We start from the raw sequence: 17,712 nt of genomic DNA, 5'->3' as shown, positions 1-17,712 counted from the left end.
AACTGATTCTGAATAATAGTAGCATCTTATAGCTTTTTGTTACCAGTGTTTAAAGTTTTTCTTTGTATTTTGGACTACATGGCTCAAAAACAGGCACTTGTTTCATGCACAAATGTCTGTCCTACTCGTATCCGATACTGGCCATATCAATAACATTAGATTTTTAATAAATATGTTAACATTTAAGTACAAAAAGGAAATATACACTTGATATAACCCTAATTCACATCTTTATTTGGCTCATGTGTCAGCAATGAACCACCAGTGAGTTCCAAAAAATAAAAAACTAACGAATGAAATTTTAATATATGATATTGCAGTTGTTGCAGTGCACAAACAATATTCCAATGCTATGGTCAGTCCTCGTCACCTGACCCAAATCTGTGGCCACTGACAGTGACACAACCGGCATCGCTTTCATCTCTCTGTAGCAAATGGTTCAAAAATGATATTTTCATTAAAGCTCATCTTAAACTGAACCCAAGACACCAATGGTGAGTAAAGATATGCTGAACAAGAGTCTCCATTGACATCTGTTGACCTAAATTTAGATCGTGATCTGGAGGTGTTTTTTTATTGTCTTTTTCCATTTCGTTTTTCTGAAAATGTTTGTGTCAAGAAAATTACATTTCTCCAGCATTGTCACCGTATTTAACATCACTGTTTAAGACATTTTTCAGAATGGAAAATCATTTCAGAGCAAATATGGGGTTAGTTATCGGACGCTTGACCTCTCCCTCTGTGTCAAAGGCCGCGTCATTTTATAACCGAGCCAGACACTCATGCGTATGACTTGCATGTGATCTGAAATCTAACATAGGAAGAGGTTGTTAACATCCCATTCATCTGTATTGATTATTGGTGCAATTTCAATCTTATTTCCTAGCATTTCTATTCACCTTCAAAGTGTTTCAAAAAGGGGAAATGTTCAGTGTTGGCATGTTCTGACAACTGTCCCCCACCTTGTTTTTTTTCCCTCCCCTTACTTATTATTTTGTTTCTCACATGCATTACATACTCAGCCTGTTTCTACGTTGTGAGAAACACGCTAGGCCACATTTGTCAGGCCACTTTAGGCAGTGTCTGGATTCAAAAACTATACAGGGACTGTACTTATACTGAGGTCTAGACAGTAATAACTTGTGGGGAAAGGTAAGTGATTATTTGATGAAATGTGCACCTTAGCCACACAACAACATTTGGGGTTGTTACTAAAAGATTCAAACCACTTGGAGACCGGCTGAGTTCCACACCCGCTATTTCAGAAGACTGTCTTCAGTCTTACTTCAGCCAGAGTCACTCCGAGTGAACCTCTGGTTGGCAGGAATGTATTCAGAAGTGGTATACGTGTGCATGTGTGTGCTTTTTATATCTTTCTGCATACGCACGCATGCACACACACACACAAACTCACACTGTGCTCCTTATTGACTTCAATGTCTCTTTAGTAAACTTCAAAAAGCATATGATTTTTCTTATGGATTTGCAGAAGAAAGGATACACGTTTGCTGCCCTTTCCGAAAGAGCTGAATTGACAGAATAAATGCTAAATCCATTTCTTTGCTCCCCACTGAGAGAAATCTACACCAAACAAAACTGTTATAAGGTAGGAGCTTCATTTACTCCCTGAGGTTCCTATGACAGGATTTATTTTTAGAGGGAAAATGGTGGAAGTTTAGGAATACAAATTGTGCCCTGTTCTAGTATTTGAACTGTAATAACTGTGAATGTAAAAATACTGATTATTTACAGTTACTATCAATTCACAACCATTACATGTCATAAGCCAATGCTTTTGTACACCCAAAATGAAAATGATTTAGGTATATGCCGCAAATCAATTGCATCTCTTGGATATTTGTGGATTTTCAATGGGGAATTGGCTGTTCCCAACACGTTGCTTTTTAGAATACCCAAAGCATACTTTGAAGTCAAAAGGTATGCTATTTACACGTCCATTGTTACTTCTATGAAACGTATGTCAGGTTTGGAATTCTCCCTCTTTTCTGCATCCTCAAGACCCAGGCATTTAGTAAAATACTCAAGTTTGACAAGTTCACATATGGTCAAGTATATGACAAAGAAAACAAACATTTAAAAAAACAAAAAAACAAAATAAAACCTTTAAGCAGATAAGGCTACAGGTCAGGTTGGGTCATCTGTTGCCCACCTCTGCAGTTTGTCAGGTGACTGTGGGTCAGGACCCCCTGTGGCTGCTGGCCTGGATGTCAGTCCCTCTGTGATTGCAGTGTGTGTCGAGTTGAGAGTACTGGGTCGTGTACAGAGTCCCTTTCTGCTGACTACAATATCAGTCCAATAACAACAGGTAGTGTCTTCCCCTTCTCTCCTTCCCCCCGCTGCCCACTGATGTGGCTCACAGACCAGAGACCATGACCCGGTAGGACGGGGGCACATGTCTGTGCCGCGGACTGGCACTGGGGCTGACAGACGGGCTGGCACAGCTGGCATCTACCCCCCCTATGGAGGGCAGGTAGGCATGGTGCAAAATTGGCAGTTGCAACGACAGTCTACGCTGTATGCTGTAAAACAGAGCACAGAATCAAATGAACAGGTTAAAACCTTGCAAACATCAATCATGCTTTTTTCTCCAATGTCACTGCAGTAAAATGTTATTATTGTTCTCTCCTGGTCCAATATAGAGGTTGTTTCTATTAGATGAATCCTACATTGAATGAATGCATGTGCACACATTTTGAGCTTTTTGGTGAAGGAAATGAAGATGTATGGCAAGCCAAATTATAATTTAGAGAGAGCTAGAAATACAATTTAAGATCTCTCTAAATGACAATTTGGCTTGCCCTAAAGATGATCAGTATGTTGTTATTAGTATCCTGTTTTATATAAATGTATATGTTTACTGAAACTCCGTAATCTCTGTCCAATGAACATGTTTCACTTGAGTAACTAAAGTAAACCACCCATTAATAAACTTAATGTAAACCATGACAGCAGTGCAAGCTGTTTTAACACCAGTTTACAGGAATCCCAAGAAAATGTCAGAGAGTTTTGTTTTGTATAGAGATTGAGCTGCAGTAATATCAGTTATAATACAGAGGAATCACTGTATCACAAATTGGTAAATCAGAATAAGTAATTATCACCTAAATGTAATATAATCAGTCACTTTGAAACAAAGTGTAATGCATTACACTAAATATGTTGGATACCCTAATCACATCATTAGATTTAATAATAATAATAATAATAATAATAATAATAATAACAATGGCTAAGTATAAAGTGAAACGTTTACAGATTGCCCCCTTTTTCTTTTTAGCAACAATTTCTTGTACATTAGCAGTTATCTGGGATCTGCTTTGGGGATCTTGTAAAGCACATTACATGCTTTCTCTGAGTGTGACAGTTCTAAAAACAAATCCATTTATATAACTAAATCCAATTATGTAAAAATAAAATAAATAAATAAATAAACTTAATACATCTTCATAATGTTTTGCTAGGATAATTCAACATTGGGGCATTGGGCAGAAAATATCCAATAAATGCCCAGGATTGTCAAGGAGGTTATTAGGCTTGAACACATTGCTCAGTATTATTGTTGATTCCAGCATAACTGGCAATGACTAAGTGCCTGTGAATTAGAATGACCAATGAAACTGACCTAAAGAAGAGTAATTAAGTAATTCGAGCATCACAAACTGATTAATCATTTCATAATTCCCTCTTAAATAGGGATACATATACAACACAGGAGTTACAGAAAAAAGTAACTACAATTGATATGTATAACTCACAAAGTACATTAAAATGCTGTTATTTACTTTGTTAATTTATTTATAAGAAAATGTATAAGTTCAGCTACATAGTTTAATTTGACATAGTAAATGGAGAAATTTTAAAAACTATCCAATCATTCCAAGTTAAATATTAGGATGAGTGTATACTAACAGGCAGTTTGAGCCTTTTAATTTAGTCCTTAATTAAATTAAAATTACATGCTTTTACGAAGGCTCAACATCATGTAAAGGATCTGCTTTAATCAATACTAAAACTATTACAGATGTGGTTGCAAAATTAAGCAGCAGCCGAATAAGCTAACCAAGAAGTACTAATTGTATTTATTTAAAACACCTCTGTAAATATTAACTCATTCAGTTATCATGTTAGTGGGGACGCAGTGGATTAATTGTCGGCACGTCTAATAGATTGGCCCTGAACTGCGCTGCCTTTCATGTGATCAAATATTCATGTGGTGGGAATTGCTCTGGGTATTCCTCCACTCCACGCCATCTACTTTAAGGCCTCTGCTTCAGTAACGACAATAAAAACCACTGGTTACATAAGCCTTCTCAGTGCCTTATACGGGTTAAGCTGAGGCCACTTGTAATGATGTGTAAAAAATCCTCACTTATACAGAAGTAAATTGACCACCTTTCTTTAATGAGCTCCAATTTCCTCCACAATTATAAATAATACATAGGAAGTACGGCAGGATTTGGTGGATCTGCCTGCATTTGCTGTACATCACTTCACTATCCCAATTACAGCGATGATCAATTTTCAGTGGTGGTGGTGTATTGGGGGGTTATACTGGTGTGCTTCACTGGCACATAGTCAAGGATGTATAATGTGCTCATTAGGGAACGCATGTTTTGAGAGGCTGTGCACAAAATGTGGATCCATGGCCTGATTCCTGTTTACTGTTGTACATTAAGAGCTGATAAATCACACTGGAAGTATGTAGAAGACCTGTCGATCCCACACAATACATTACTACTCTTAAAGACTCCATAGCTCTCTATCAGTCAGCATCACAAAAAAGACAATGTCAACATGGGACATAGTGTCTCTGGTCACACTGACTACGCTGCTCAGTGGAACAGGATCCAAGTATATAACATATCTTGTGTGTGTGTGTATATGATAGAGAAACTGCGGATGACACAAATAAAAGTGGAAAGATGCATGCTTAGAATATCAGGAAGAGACAGAAAAAGCAATGAATGGATCCAAGAACTAACAAAAACATAATTGAAAGAGTGAAAATGTAAAAAAATGGAAGCCTTTCAGGAAGAACAGATCAAATATGGCCAAAAGAAGTTATGGAATGGATTCCAAGAGTTTAAAAAAAAAAAACCTAAAATATCACAAGATGAAATATGACATGGATGAGAGAAGCTATAGATTGAAGCAAGTGGAAACATCTTGGGTAGGCTTTCATCCAGCAGTGTACCAATATAGGATGGGATGTTGATGTACAGTTAGGTCCTTAAATATTTGGACAAGAACACAATTTTCATCATTTTGGCTCTGTACGTCACCACAATGGATTTGAAAAGAAACAATCAAGACTTTCATCTTTAATTTGAGGGTAGCTACATCCAAATTGGGTGAACGGTGTAGGAATTACACCCATTTTTATATGTGCTCCCCCCAATTTTAGGGGACCAAAAGTATTTTGACAAACTAACATAATCATGAATTAAATTGTGAGTTTCAATACTTGGTTGCAAATCGTTTGCAGTCAATGACTGCCTGAAGTCTGGAACCCATAGACATCAGCAGATGCTGGGTTTCTTCCCTGGTGATGCTCTGCCAGGCCTGCACTGCAGCTGTCTTTAGTTCCTGCTTGTTCTTGGGGCGTTTTACCTTCAGTTTTGCCTTAGAGATCAAAACAAACCAATCAGCGAGATAGCAAAAACATTAGGTGTGGCCAAATCAACTGTTTGGTAAATTCATAAAAAGAAAGACTGCATTGGTGAGCTCAGGAACACCAAAAGGCCCGGAAGACCACGGAAAACAGCTGTGGTGGATGACAAAATAATTATTTCCCTGGTGAAGAAAAACCCCTTCACAACAGTTGGCCAGATCAAGAACACCCTCCAGGAGGTAGGCGTATCTGTGTCAAAGTCAACAATCAAGAGAAGTCTTCACCAGAGTAAATACAGAGGGTTTACCACAAGATGTGAACAGGAAACGGGAAGACCAAATTCAAGTCTGCCAAAAAACATCTAAAGAACCCTGTGCAGTTCTGGAACAACATCCTATGGACAGACGAGACGAAGATCAACTTGTACCAGAATGATGGGAAGAGAAGAGTATGGAGAAGGGAAGGAGCTGCTCATGATCTGAAGCATACCACCTCATCTGTGAAGCATGTTATGGCATGGGCATGTATGGCTGCCAAGGAAATTGGTTCCCTTGTATTTATTGATGATGTGACTGCTGACAAAAGCAGCAGGATGAATTCTGAAGTGTTTAAGTATATTATCTGCTCAGATTCAGCCAAATGCTTCAAAACTCATTGGACGGCACTTCACACTGCAGATGGACAATGACCCGAAGCATATTGCGAAAGCAACCCAAGACTTTTTTTAAGGTGAAGAAGTGAAATGTTCTGCAATGGCAAAGTCAATACCTTAACCTGAATCCACTTGAGCAGCATTTCACTTGTTGAAGGCAAAACTGAAGGCAAAACACCCCAAGAACAAGCAGGATCTAAAGACACTGCAGTGCAGGCCTGTCAGAGCATCACCAGGGAAGAAACCCAGCATCTGCTGATGTCTATGGGTTCAGACTTCAGGCAGTCATTGACTGCAAAGGATTTGCAACCAAGTATTGAAACTCACAATTTAATTCATGATTGTTAGTGTATCCAATTACTTTTGAGCCCCGTTCACTCAATTTGCATGTAACTACATGAAGGCCTACACTTAAAGCACATCTTGATTGTTTCTTTTCAAATCCATTGTGGTGGCGTACTAAGAAAAAATTATGAAAATTGTGTCACTGTACACATATGTATGGACCTAACTGTATATATACTTAATCATCATCATTTTATATACAAAATATTTATCAAATTAATCAATTTGATAGCATCAGTATTTCCCCATTTCTTTCCCATTTTTAATAGCCATGTTCTTGACAAACAGATTTTGATGCTCAGAAGCAAATACTTACTGTTCTGGTGAGTTGATGTCTTCTAAAGGACCTCTGTTTGTTCTGGAAGGATCCACCGAGCCCCACTGTGCTTGTGGTTTCTGATCATGGTGGTTTTTCAAGATGGATTTGTCCCCCTCTGTACAGGCACAAGGCAAATTTGAAATCTCAATGCCTATGACAGTCACTGTTTTACATAGAATACATGATTACACTTACATGCACAAGGAGAATATCAATAACTATTGCGAAGAAAATGTAAAATATAAATACCAAACCATCAAGGTGAACAGACCCTTTATCATATAATGATTTCAGAATATATTAATTTTCCTGCAGAATTTAAGCAGTCATTAAACTTCCTCCAGATATTGACCTGCTATCATAAAAGGTTTACCCCAGCTCAGAAATACAGAAGATTTCAGTAATTTGCCCCACAGTGAATTTTACATTCTAATTACAATATTGTGTTTCCAATTGGACAAGCAAAACCTCCCATTAACTTCTGTTGAATCACAGATGGAAAGATACATCAATCGAAAAAAAAAGAACGACTAATCTGACTGTGAAGCTGTTCATTTTACATTAGCTCTATTAATAAACCACTCTGGAAACGAAGAGCACTAATTCCAAATCTCTAGCTGGAGGACCATGGACTGCAACAGCCTTCAATTTGCAAATCTATTTAAGTCAAAATGGAGTTGTTGCATAGTGCAATAGGAAATTACAGTTGTTTCTTAAAGTTGTTTCAGTTAACGTATGCTAAACAGGTTTTTGAAAAGGTTAGAAGAAATCTAAGTCGGGTACTTTCCGATCAGCAGAGTAAAAAGTAAGACTACTTCTGAGACAAACATCTAATTGATTTATTTATGTTACTAAACAATCAACACATTCCATGGGCCTGTTCTGAAATAAAGCCTTTGGTTGATAATTAATGTTCCTTTATGAAACACATTGAGATATTTTCAATTTTCTTATGATATGTAGATTCAGACTATTTGGTTAATCAAATTCCCTGCAATTTGCATAATGCATTAAGATACATATTTGATTGTTACTACTAATTTGAAACTAATATTCTGTAATCAATGTATGAGATAAACGTAATGAACTGACGTTTTAGTTAGCATGCATTGAACATGAGTTTTAAGTATGCGGCAATGTCCTTCTGGTTACCCCCACTGGTATGTGAAATTATGCTTAATTCAAGTTACAAACTGAATAATAGAAATAGTACATTTAACAAGAAAAACATTTTGTATTTTCTGTAGTCCTCACAGAACCCCCAGACTTGTTTGTCTTAATTGGTCAAAAAAAAAGAAAAAAATGCATTTTCTTTAAGAACCACAGGTTATTAATGTGGGAGCTATTAGAGTTAGAGAACAAAGAAAACAAAATAGTCTATTCAGGGAAACATTGGTGCGAATCCCAAAAACAACAAATACATTTAAACTCGAATAATTTGCCAAATAAAGTGGAAGAATGGCTTGCAAGACATGATGCTTACAGGAACTAATTTGTACATGTAAATAGAAAAAATGAGCCCTTCTCCTTTCCGATTGCATCTTTAACAAGATTTAATATTGGCCTGTCACTGCAGCAGGGGAACATGCTTCAAAGACAAGTTTCTGCTCGTCTTGCTATAGTGCGATAAGGCCGTTTGATGTATCCTGGCAGCAAATTAAATGAACAATGGGATAAATGCTTATGAAGCTGCTAATCATTCGCCCCTGAAAGGCGCGACAGCCTTTGACTCCCGAGGAGAGGCCCGTCACGGCTGCTGCTAATGGTTTTCACAGTGGCAGGTGTTAATGCCAGGATTAGCCTTGGAACGGAGGGGAACCTGCCTCGGATCCTTTAATCCTGACAGATTTTATTGACTCACCTAACCGAGAAGAAAACAAACACATAATGACAAAAGCACCGGCACCCAAGTGCTCGAGGCAGCTGTCGACCTAGGCCTTGGAGCCCAATCGAAAGGGTCTGTTACATCCCAGAGCTGCCAGCATTAAAATATAGATGAACTGCTACATGTGTATAAGCAAATAAATAAAGCCAATATAAGCAACATCATTAGAGAGCTGTAGTCGAAAACTCATAAAAAAAAAAAAAAAATTGTATGTGGTGATTAATTTAGTTGAATAAAGTTAATATTACTTTATTTATATATCAATCACACCTTTTCAGTTTCCTGAACAATTAATCTGCCTAGAGAAAACTCCAATAATTCAAGATGATTGAATCAAGTTAAAATAGGGAAATGATGTAAACTTTGGACTCCCCTCATTACATTTATAATTCATAACACTGTCCTCAGTTAACCAGTGCAGTGTTCAGTACTGCTACTGTTGTTTCAAAGCATTTAACTAATGGTTTTATTTATATATATGTGTCTTTATTATTATGATTATTATGCTTTTTAACTGAGAGTTTGTAAAAGCTTTACTGGCTAGAAATGGTTTAATTTTTCTCTAAGAAAATCCTTTGAGTAGTATCTCTTAATGGATCCATAATGCAGCTACTGTTAAGATGATTATTTTGCTATACCCTTTGAAGTTGAAATGCTTGTGAGATGAGGACAGGCATGAAAATAATTAATATGTTAAAGGCTTCCAGGGAAGAAGTAGTTGTACCAAAATGTCATTGCGATTATATGTAAAATAGTATATATTGCAATGTGTTTTTCCTCTATTTCCTGCAGACATTTCCATCTACTGGTGTAGTGTGTACATTCAGTGTTTTATATCATAACAAATCAAAGTTTTCTTTTGGCTGCTTGACATTTACTTACAACAAAAGAATAAAGCGCAGAGCAAAGAAGTCTTTTTAGCTCAACCAATGGGAACAATTATAGATTCCCAAATGTAAAAATATCTTCTACTTTCATAATCTCTGACCATTCCTGACATTTTCATTGATGGCATTACAGGGTAAAAAAAAAATCTATTATTATAACCTGAATTAAAACCATTTTATTTTAGAAAGGTTAAACTTGTAAGTGATGGTAACTGATAACTGGTAACTTCTCAAGGGTATATTTCTGCCTGCAGCGATGCTCCTCAGTGTTATTTTTCTACATGGTGAGCATTTATAACAAGGTGTATACAACAATGGTCTTGTACAGATATGTGTTTTTCTTTTAACCAAATATTACAAAATCTGTGCATATGTGCAGAAAAACCACAATGTCACACTACATGGAGAAACCACATTTGTATCACAGGTGGCCATTCATCTCAATCAGTATAATGGATTACTTTCATACTGCACATACTGTAATATATATATTGCACTAGACCAGCAACAAAAGTCATACATTACTCAAAACCAAATGTTTATGGCATTAATACCATTTACATGATGCTTAGGATCAACTATCTAAATCATTATTAATCCACTTTCCCAGACATTCAGTCAATTTGACAAGGTGAAGCAATGGCAAGGAAATGTAGGGAGCCTCCATGACAATGCTCTGGCCATAAATATATGACAATTAGATAACATCGCTCCATTCAGGACAGTAAATCGTTGACACATGCGGTTATTAAATTACAGGGCAGCTCTGCCAGTGGATCGCATTGTTCATTATGAAAATGATTTTCTAACCTTCACCAAAACTGTAGTATGTATCTTGCACAGTGAGCTGGGAAGCTTCCAGACAAATGGGACACAATGGTGCAGTAACCTTAAACGATGGACGAGGAAGTAATCCCTGAAATACCGAGTTTCCACAATCCTCCTCCAAGTACTCATACAGGCCTAATACTAGTCGAGTTACCCCATCTTAATTGCAATCAGTGTGGCCATGGGAAAAAGATTAATTAAGATGATAAATGAAGCCAGATAGAGGAACACAATTGTGTAGTACATGCCTACTTTATACTTGCAAAGCCTATTAAAGAGGGCATATTTGACTTATCCAAGTAAAGCTAAGCGAGGTGTACATTAAGATAAGAAAACAAGGCATGTGTTATTAATGCAAGTTATAAAATGCTTTCTTTGTTGATGAAACTCAATTTGAATACAACACACAATGAATACAATTAAAATGGGCCCAAAATAATGAATGATCTCCCTCTTACTGGCACTTTTCTTAGCAAAAGCAATACAATGGTTTCCAAAACTGCTTGAAAATTAGCCTAATGAAATCCATTTACAAAGCATGCCAAGAATCCATACTACAGGTAGACACATGGGTAAGCATCATGAAAAAAGATTTGACGGTTTCTATTAACCCAGTCTTCAGTTTCTTTCATACAAGATTGACACTGAGACCCCCAGAATGGCTTTCCTTTCCTTTGCCACAAACACAACCGCAGTACCACCGTACCCTCACAGGGACAGTCGAAGTGTTATAGGAGACCACCGTGACATGCAGGACACGTCTCAATATCAACTACATCCGGCTTCCAAAACGATACACACTTGGCTTTAATGAACATAGCTTAGGAGAAACACTAAAAAATGGTCTTGTCAATTTGTCAAGAACAAGAATAATAAGGATAATAAAATAAATAGGTATAATTAGTTACTCAGGTTTCTGTGAAAAGCTTGTTTTTGGGAGTGCTGTAGCACCATTTTATTTCGCCCCTCTCCTTGCATGTCTTCAGTCAGGATGCCCTGCTGAAAAAATACAGTCTGCCTTTTTCATTCTGCTATTCCCTTTCTTCTACCTCATATTAAAATGCATAGAGACATGAAGAGCAATCGGATTTACAGAATAAATAATTAAAAGTTGCACTTTGTTTAGTTGGACGCTCTGGGCTGGAAGCCGCACGCAGGCGCAGCGTGGGCCGCCCTATCCAGCAGGTACTGCTCTCTAATTATTTCCCCTTTCCTTCAGTGCATCATACAATCTTTCTGTGTCCAGGAGTGACAGAAACATAATAAAATCAGTGATAAATGATGAACGTTTGATTAAGGAAAAGGAAATGCCCCCGAGGATCACAGTCCTTTTAAATGCCAACATAGGTTATCCAGCCTACAGTTTTCAGCTTTCAATCTGTCGGGTAATCTCATCCCTCTGGGAGGGGAGAATGCCTTATTGTACAGCATGCAGTGAGACATGGTTGAAGCGATCCTGGCTTTCAAATAGTCAATTCAAATGGAGGTAGTTTGATGGATGCTCACAACTAGCATCAGAAAAGGACTATACACTGATCAGCCATAACATTATGACCACTGACAGGTAAAGTGAATAACACCGATAATCTGGTTATCATGGCACCTGTCAGTGGGTGGGATATATTAGGCAGCAAGTGAACATTTTGTCCTCAAAGTCGATGTGTTAGAAGCAGGAAAAATGGGCAAGCGTAAGGATCTGAGCGACTTTGACAAGGGCCAAATTGTGATGGCTAGACAACTGGGTCAGAGCATCTCCAAAACTGCAGCTCTTGCCGTGTGTTCCCGGTCTGCAGTGGTCAGTACCTATCAAAAGTGGTCCAAGGAAGGAAAAGCGGTGAACCGGCGACAGGGTCATGGGCGGCCAAGGCTCATTGATGCACGTGGGGAGCGAAGGCTGGCCTGTGTGGTCTGATCCAGCAGACGAGCTACTGTAGCTCAAATTGCTGAAAAAGTGAATGCTGGTTCTGATAAAGGTGTCAGAACACACAGTGCGTCGCAGTTTGTTGCGTATGGGGCTGCGTAGCCGCAGACCAGTCAGGGTGTCCATGCTGACCCCTGTCCACTGCCGAAAGCGCCTACAATGGGCACGTGAGCATCAGAACTGAACCACGGAGCAATGGAAGAAGGTGGCCTGGTCTGATGAATCACGAGTTCAAGGTGTTGACTTGGCCTCCAAATTCCCCAGATCTCAATCCAATCGAGCATCTGTGGGATGTGCTGGACAAACAAGTCCGATCCATGGAGGCCCCACCTTGCAACTTACAGGACTTAAAGGATCTGCTGCTAACGTCTTGGTGCCAGATACCACAGCACACCTTCAGAGGTCTAGTGGAGTCCATGCCTCGACGGGTCAGGGCTGTTTTGGCAGCAAAAGGGGGACCTACACAATATTAGGTAGGTGGTCATAATGTTATGGCTGATCGGTGTATATCCTAATATTTCTTTCCCATAACTTCAATTTAGACAAATTACCAGGAAAAATGCTCTGAATGAGTGGATGCCATCTTCTATAACTACTGTGTAAAAAGAAGAAGTCACCTACTACATATTTATTGCAAAATATGATGCTATTAAGTATTAAGCTTTTCCTTCTCTCAGTAGCAGGAACTATACTGGTCACCGCAGCTGACCTTTAGAAGTCCATTCTGACAAGCTGGTCTCCAGGAAAACACAGCATTTATTGCTATATGGTCTAAAACATAAAAACATACATTATATATTGTGTGATTTATTAAACGAACTGCAGTGCCTTTATGTCCCGTGACGAATAGAGAAGTGTTGAACTGCAGTCCAGCTGTAATGGAGAATGTCTGCTTTTCTCTCAACAGAGACCCTTGCCCTCCAGTGCTGTTTGTCTTGTTGTATGTCTGTGTTTTATGTTGTATACAGACCTTGTATTTTAGCAGCCCCACACTTTTTCCTTTTCAAAATTGAGGGATTTATAAGTGTGGCCATGGCACCCAGGAGATTGGATCTGCACAAGCTTTAGAGTAATGAGCTGAACACCAGTCTAGCCATGAAGTTAAAAAAGTGCCAGGGCTATATCTGCTGCAGATCTACTATTCCAGCTGTAAGTTCACAACATGAAAACAGAAAAATGTCAGATGGTGATAAATAGGTGGATCACTACAGGTTTATTGGGCTGAACTAATCCTCATTCTGTTTCCCACGTTTCTTATTTTCTGTTTTTGGGCCCTCAGATCCATCCAGTGTATTCTAATTACACCGCGGCAGATTCCTCAACGGTACCAGCTGATCCATGACTAAAACAGTCACAGGTTACGCTGGTGCCCTGAGGAATCGCTGGGGTCAGGACCCATGTTTTTGGATTCATTCAAGCAATATTCCGCAGTGTACTTGTTGTTTTCTTACCTTTTCCATCCGTGTAGTTCCGTATGCTGAGAATGTTGTTGAGGTCTTGATAATGGTTCTGCTTGATGTAGGGCGTCTTCTCTGGCGTGTCCTGTAGCTGCATAGTGACCTCCTCCAGCTCTTTGTCGAGCTAGAGATGAAACAGGCCGCATCACTAAGTGTTAAAACAGTGTGCGGTGCGCCAATGGACACAGCAGGAAGGAGCTTGTATGGCGGGATTTGTATGAGTGTGTGAAATATTTCCACTCAACTGATTCTAGTCTATATTTCCTCTCGGAGGAAAATGAATAAGAGTACACCTTGTTCCAGAAGTATTTGGTTTTAGATTAATTTGGTTGTAAATGGGCGTTTTCATTTTCTGACTAGTATAATAAACTACCATACATGGGGAAGACCAGCTCAAGCTGAGCAATTAGTAAATCCCTGTCTTAGTCTGGCTGGGATTATATAGCGCCAGTTCTGCTCAAATGACTGACCTGGCCTAATGAGGCAGGCCTTTGTGCATCTGCTAAAATACTCTTTTTGTTATTCAATGTTTCCAAGTGAATTTAATTATCTCCTTCTAATAGGAAAACAGTGTACAATCTCAACACATCACTTATTTCCATAACGAAGCCTATTTTAATATATTTTTTAACAGTAGTTGTTCTTTCTTTGTTTCTGCACAGCTGTCTGAAAGTGAATGTGGATTACCTGATGGAATAGCTTTCCAGGGAGGTCAAGTGACCACGTCTGTTAAAAGTGAATGTGATTTCATTACAGCATAGTCACCTCTGTTATTCGCATCCTCAGCCGGTGATTGTCTGTCTGTAGTCCGTCTAGCCGAGAGGTGTTGGCCTGGTTGACACTGGTCACGGAGGTCGAGGTCTTGGAATCTTCCTTCTTCTGGTTCTGGGTGAACTTCAACCTCCTGTTCTGGGTGGCTGCATCTGGATTCGTCCTCAGGGTGATGAGCTGTGATGATCAAATAATTGGGTACAGGGATGATTAGTGTCAAACACCCACACTCAGTTTCTGCCATTATTATTACACCGGTATAGCAAGCGCCTGTGAGCATGTTTGCACACACTTGAGAAATAATGGGGGGTGGGAATCATCTCTGTGTCAAATATTATTTTGACCTGAACAATATCACAAAGAGAGACCGTTTAAAAATACAGTAACGTTACATCACTCTATTAATTGAAGAAGGGTGTGCTTCTTTTTGTCCACAATTGTACATCTCATACTCCAGATTCCAGGAACATATTGGACCAAAGGCTAAATACAGGACTAATTACTTCCTAATTAATTCCCCTGTACAATCCAGTCAAGTTCAGTAAGAGCAGAATTAAATGCACACTGTGCTCCTCTGCAGCTCAAAATGAGGTGAAGCACAGTTGAAATTCGTTGCAGTTACCAGGTCATCTCAAATAAAGAAATGCAAGTGCTGTAGTGAAAGAATCCTAGAATGTACTGTCCTTACTGAAGTTACCTCTGCAGGTGTACAACCGTAACACATTTAACAGGAATCAGGGAAAAATCATCGCTAAACAAAATATAATATTTCTTAGCAGAGAAATTATATAATTCTAGAGCTTTTAAAATCCCATAAGTCTCTGAAAGAATATGAAGCAGCAGTGCTATTATCACACTTACTTTTGGCACAAACACTAAGCACAGGGTGATGGTACTGCAGAAGATGATGACCAGAGCTACGATGCAGAACTGTATGTTGGGCTGGTCTCGGGTCAGAAACGAGACAGCAGCTCCAATGATGCACATGATCCCCACGTTGTAAACACTCATCCCAATGTACTTGCTGTCATTCAGGGCTGGGATGCTCACATTCCTCGTCTCCCAGGCTAAAAAACACCCGAACAACTAGAGAGAGAAAAGAAAGCATATATTTGTGTTAGGTGGCATAAACAACTCTGTCTGTGATACAAAATACATCAATTACAGAAAAAAAGGTGTATATATGTTTTTTTTACCAAAAAGGCCCTAGAAAAGCTTATTGTAAAAGATGGAATAGGACAGCATTGTCAGGGAAGGTTCTGAATAACTTAAAGACTAAATATTAAGGCACTGCGATTTGGTTTATGAAGCCTCTTATTGAGTTTCATTTGTGTTCAAACAGCTTTCAGTGACATATGTTCATTTGAAATGGGTAATAAGAAATACTTTCCAAGTCAACACACCCCTAAATGAATTCCAGCCGAAAATGGTGCAATTCAATCTGGAGCTTGTTTCATAATGATCAAGCTGCTTTCAGTCACATGCGTGCAACGTTATTTTAAGACTCTGGCGATCCCTCGACTGCTGACTGGCCTGATCGACTGAATTATTTACAGTTTAAGTTAGATACGTACATATTTAAACTGCCTGGCTGAGAAGAAAAAGGGAAACTTTTGGAGATGTCACATTTCATTCGAAAGCTCCTTTGAAATGGACAAGGCTGAGTAATACACACTGGCTGCCTGTATGAGCAGCTGTGAAAAGGAAATGAAGAAAACACATCTGGAAGGACCTTTACAAGATGCTCATACAAGAGTGCCTTCCACTCTTAAGCAGAGGAACAAGTCTGGGGGGTTTAGCTAGGCTGGTGGTGCGCAGTACAGTAAGTATCTGCAACGATTCATCCTGACAGAGCAAATGATCTAAGGGGCAAGAGAGGAGGAGTGACAGTTCTGAAGCATGTTTGGCTGGATTGTTGCACTATTGCTTCAGCAACCTTTGCTTAACTTTAATGTAATTCACTTTCCAGTTCGTTTCCTATTTACATAATTTATAACTCTTTCCGTTATTACTTAGAACTTATTATGTAACCACACAGAGTGGTTTAATTTTGCATCTTAAAGTTACCATATTTAATGCTGCCTATAGCTCTGTAAATTACAGAATACATGTTGCCTGCATGACCATGTTTACTAAATCCAGACACTACTTCATTTGGATGTTATGACTAACCTGTTTTGGTACAAGATGACTTTCTAGAAACAAAACCAACTTACTGACAGCTTAAAAAGTTGTCAATTGTTTAACTTTTACACACATACAAAAATAATGATTCCACATGGCCAAATTGATCTTTTTGTTTGTGTGAGCAAACGCCTACATGGTTAACGTACAGCTTTAATGTATTTACCATAAGTAGCCCTTTATAGGCATAGACGATCCCAAGCCAAATGGTCATGTGAGTGTTTTCACAGTGTTCCAGGAAGGGGCGGATTGCAATGTCTCGTCCTTGGGGGTCCGCCTGCAAGAGACCAAGAGGGGGACAAAGGGTGAGAGACCATGGAAGCTAATCCTGATAGAAGCAAATCCTCTGCTGTCTTTGCTGGCAAATAAAAGGTTATTAGTACTTTCTTTCACTTCTCTGCTTTATCTTTAGTACTTACACACCTGTCAGTTGCAAAACCCTTGACAGCAATATGCTACAACAACGGGTGGCAGCAAGTATTTCAGAAGCAAGAGTATTTGATCTGAACGTGTTTTGCATCCCCAGAGATCACTTGCACATACACACGCTTCCAGGGCTCAGATCAGCTTGGAAACGTGTCAGAACAAAGGGGGTCAGATCACAGAAGGCGAGGAAAGCAAAATAATTAAAAAGCACAAGCTGAAATGAGGTTCTGGGATGATCACGTGAGATTGTTATTAATCTCAATCACATCTGCTCCACGGGCATCCGTCAGACAGGCACAATAAGACACAAGGAATTCAGGGCACCAAGAGGATGTGGAGATGAATAATAGAGAGCAGTGAATGATGAATTCAGTTCATCAGTCTGAATTCCTGTGCTTTGGGCCC

At 38.9% G+C, this 17,712-nt stretch overlaps 1 protein-coding gene across 1 annotated transcript in view; it reads right to left on the bottom strand.

Moving 5' to 3' along the window:
- The window catches only part of gabbr2 (gamma-aminobutyric acid (GABA) B receptor, 2), a 237,120-nt gene that overhangs the window by 1,025 nt on the left and 218,383 nt on the right, over positions 1 to 17,712 (bottom strand). Inside the window, exons 14-19 of the mRNA XM_066715759.1 lie at positions 17,048 to 17,158; positions 15,559 to 15,783; positions 14,692 to 14,874; positions 13,921 to 14,050; positions 6,946 to 7,063; positions 1 to 2,540 (exon numbers count right to left, since the gene is read on the bottom strand). The exon at positions 1 to 2,540 is cut by the window's left edge and continues 1,025 nt beyond it. Of these exons, the coding sequence (XP_066571856.1) occupies positions 2,375 to 2,540; positions 6,946 to 7,063; positions 13,921 to 14,050; positions 14,692 to 14,874; positions 15,559 to 15,783; positions 17,048 to 17,158 (933 nt within the window). The 3' untranslated portion in view covers positions 1 to 2,374. The remainder of the gene's footprint in view (positions 2,541 to 6,945; positions 7,064 to 13,920; positions 14,051 to 14,691; positions 14,875 to 15,558; positions 15,784 to 17,047; positions 17,159 to 17,712) is intronic.

The sequence above is a fragment of the Amia ocellicauda genome, chromosome 10, assembly GCF_036373705.1.
Source record: "Amia ocellicauda isolate fAmiCal2 chromosome 10, fAmiCal2.hap1, whole genome shotgun sequence".
In the NCBI taxonomy this organism is placed as follows: domain Eukaryota; kingdom Metazoa; phylum Chordata; class Actinopteri; order Amiiformes; family Amiidae; genus Amia; species Amia ocellicauda.
The sequence above is the reverse complement of the archived record's forward strand: the minus strand, read 5'-3'. Positions and strand labels throughout refer to the sequence as shown.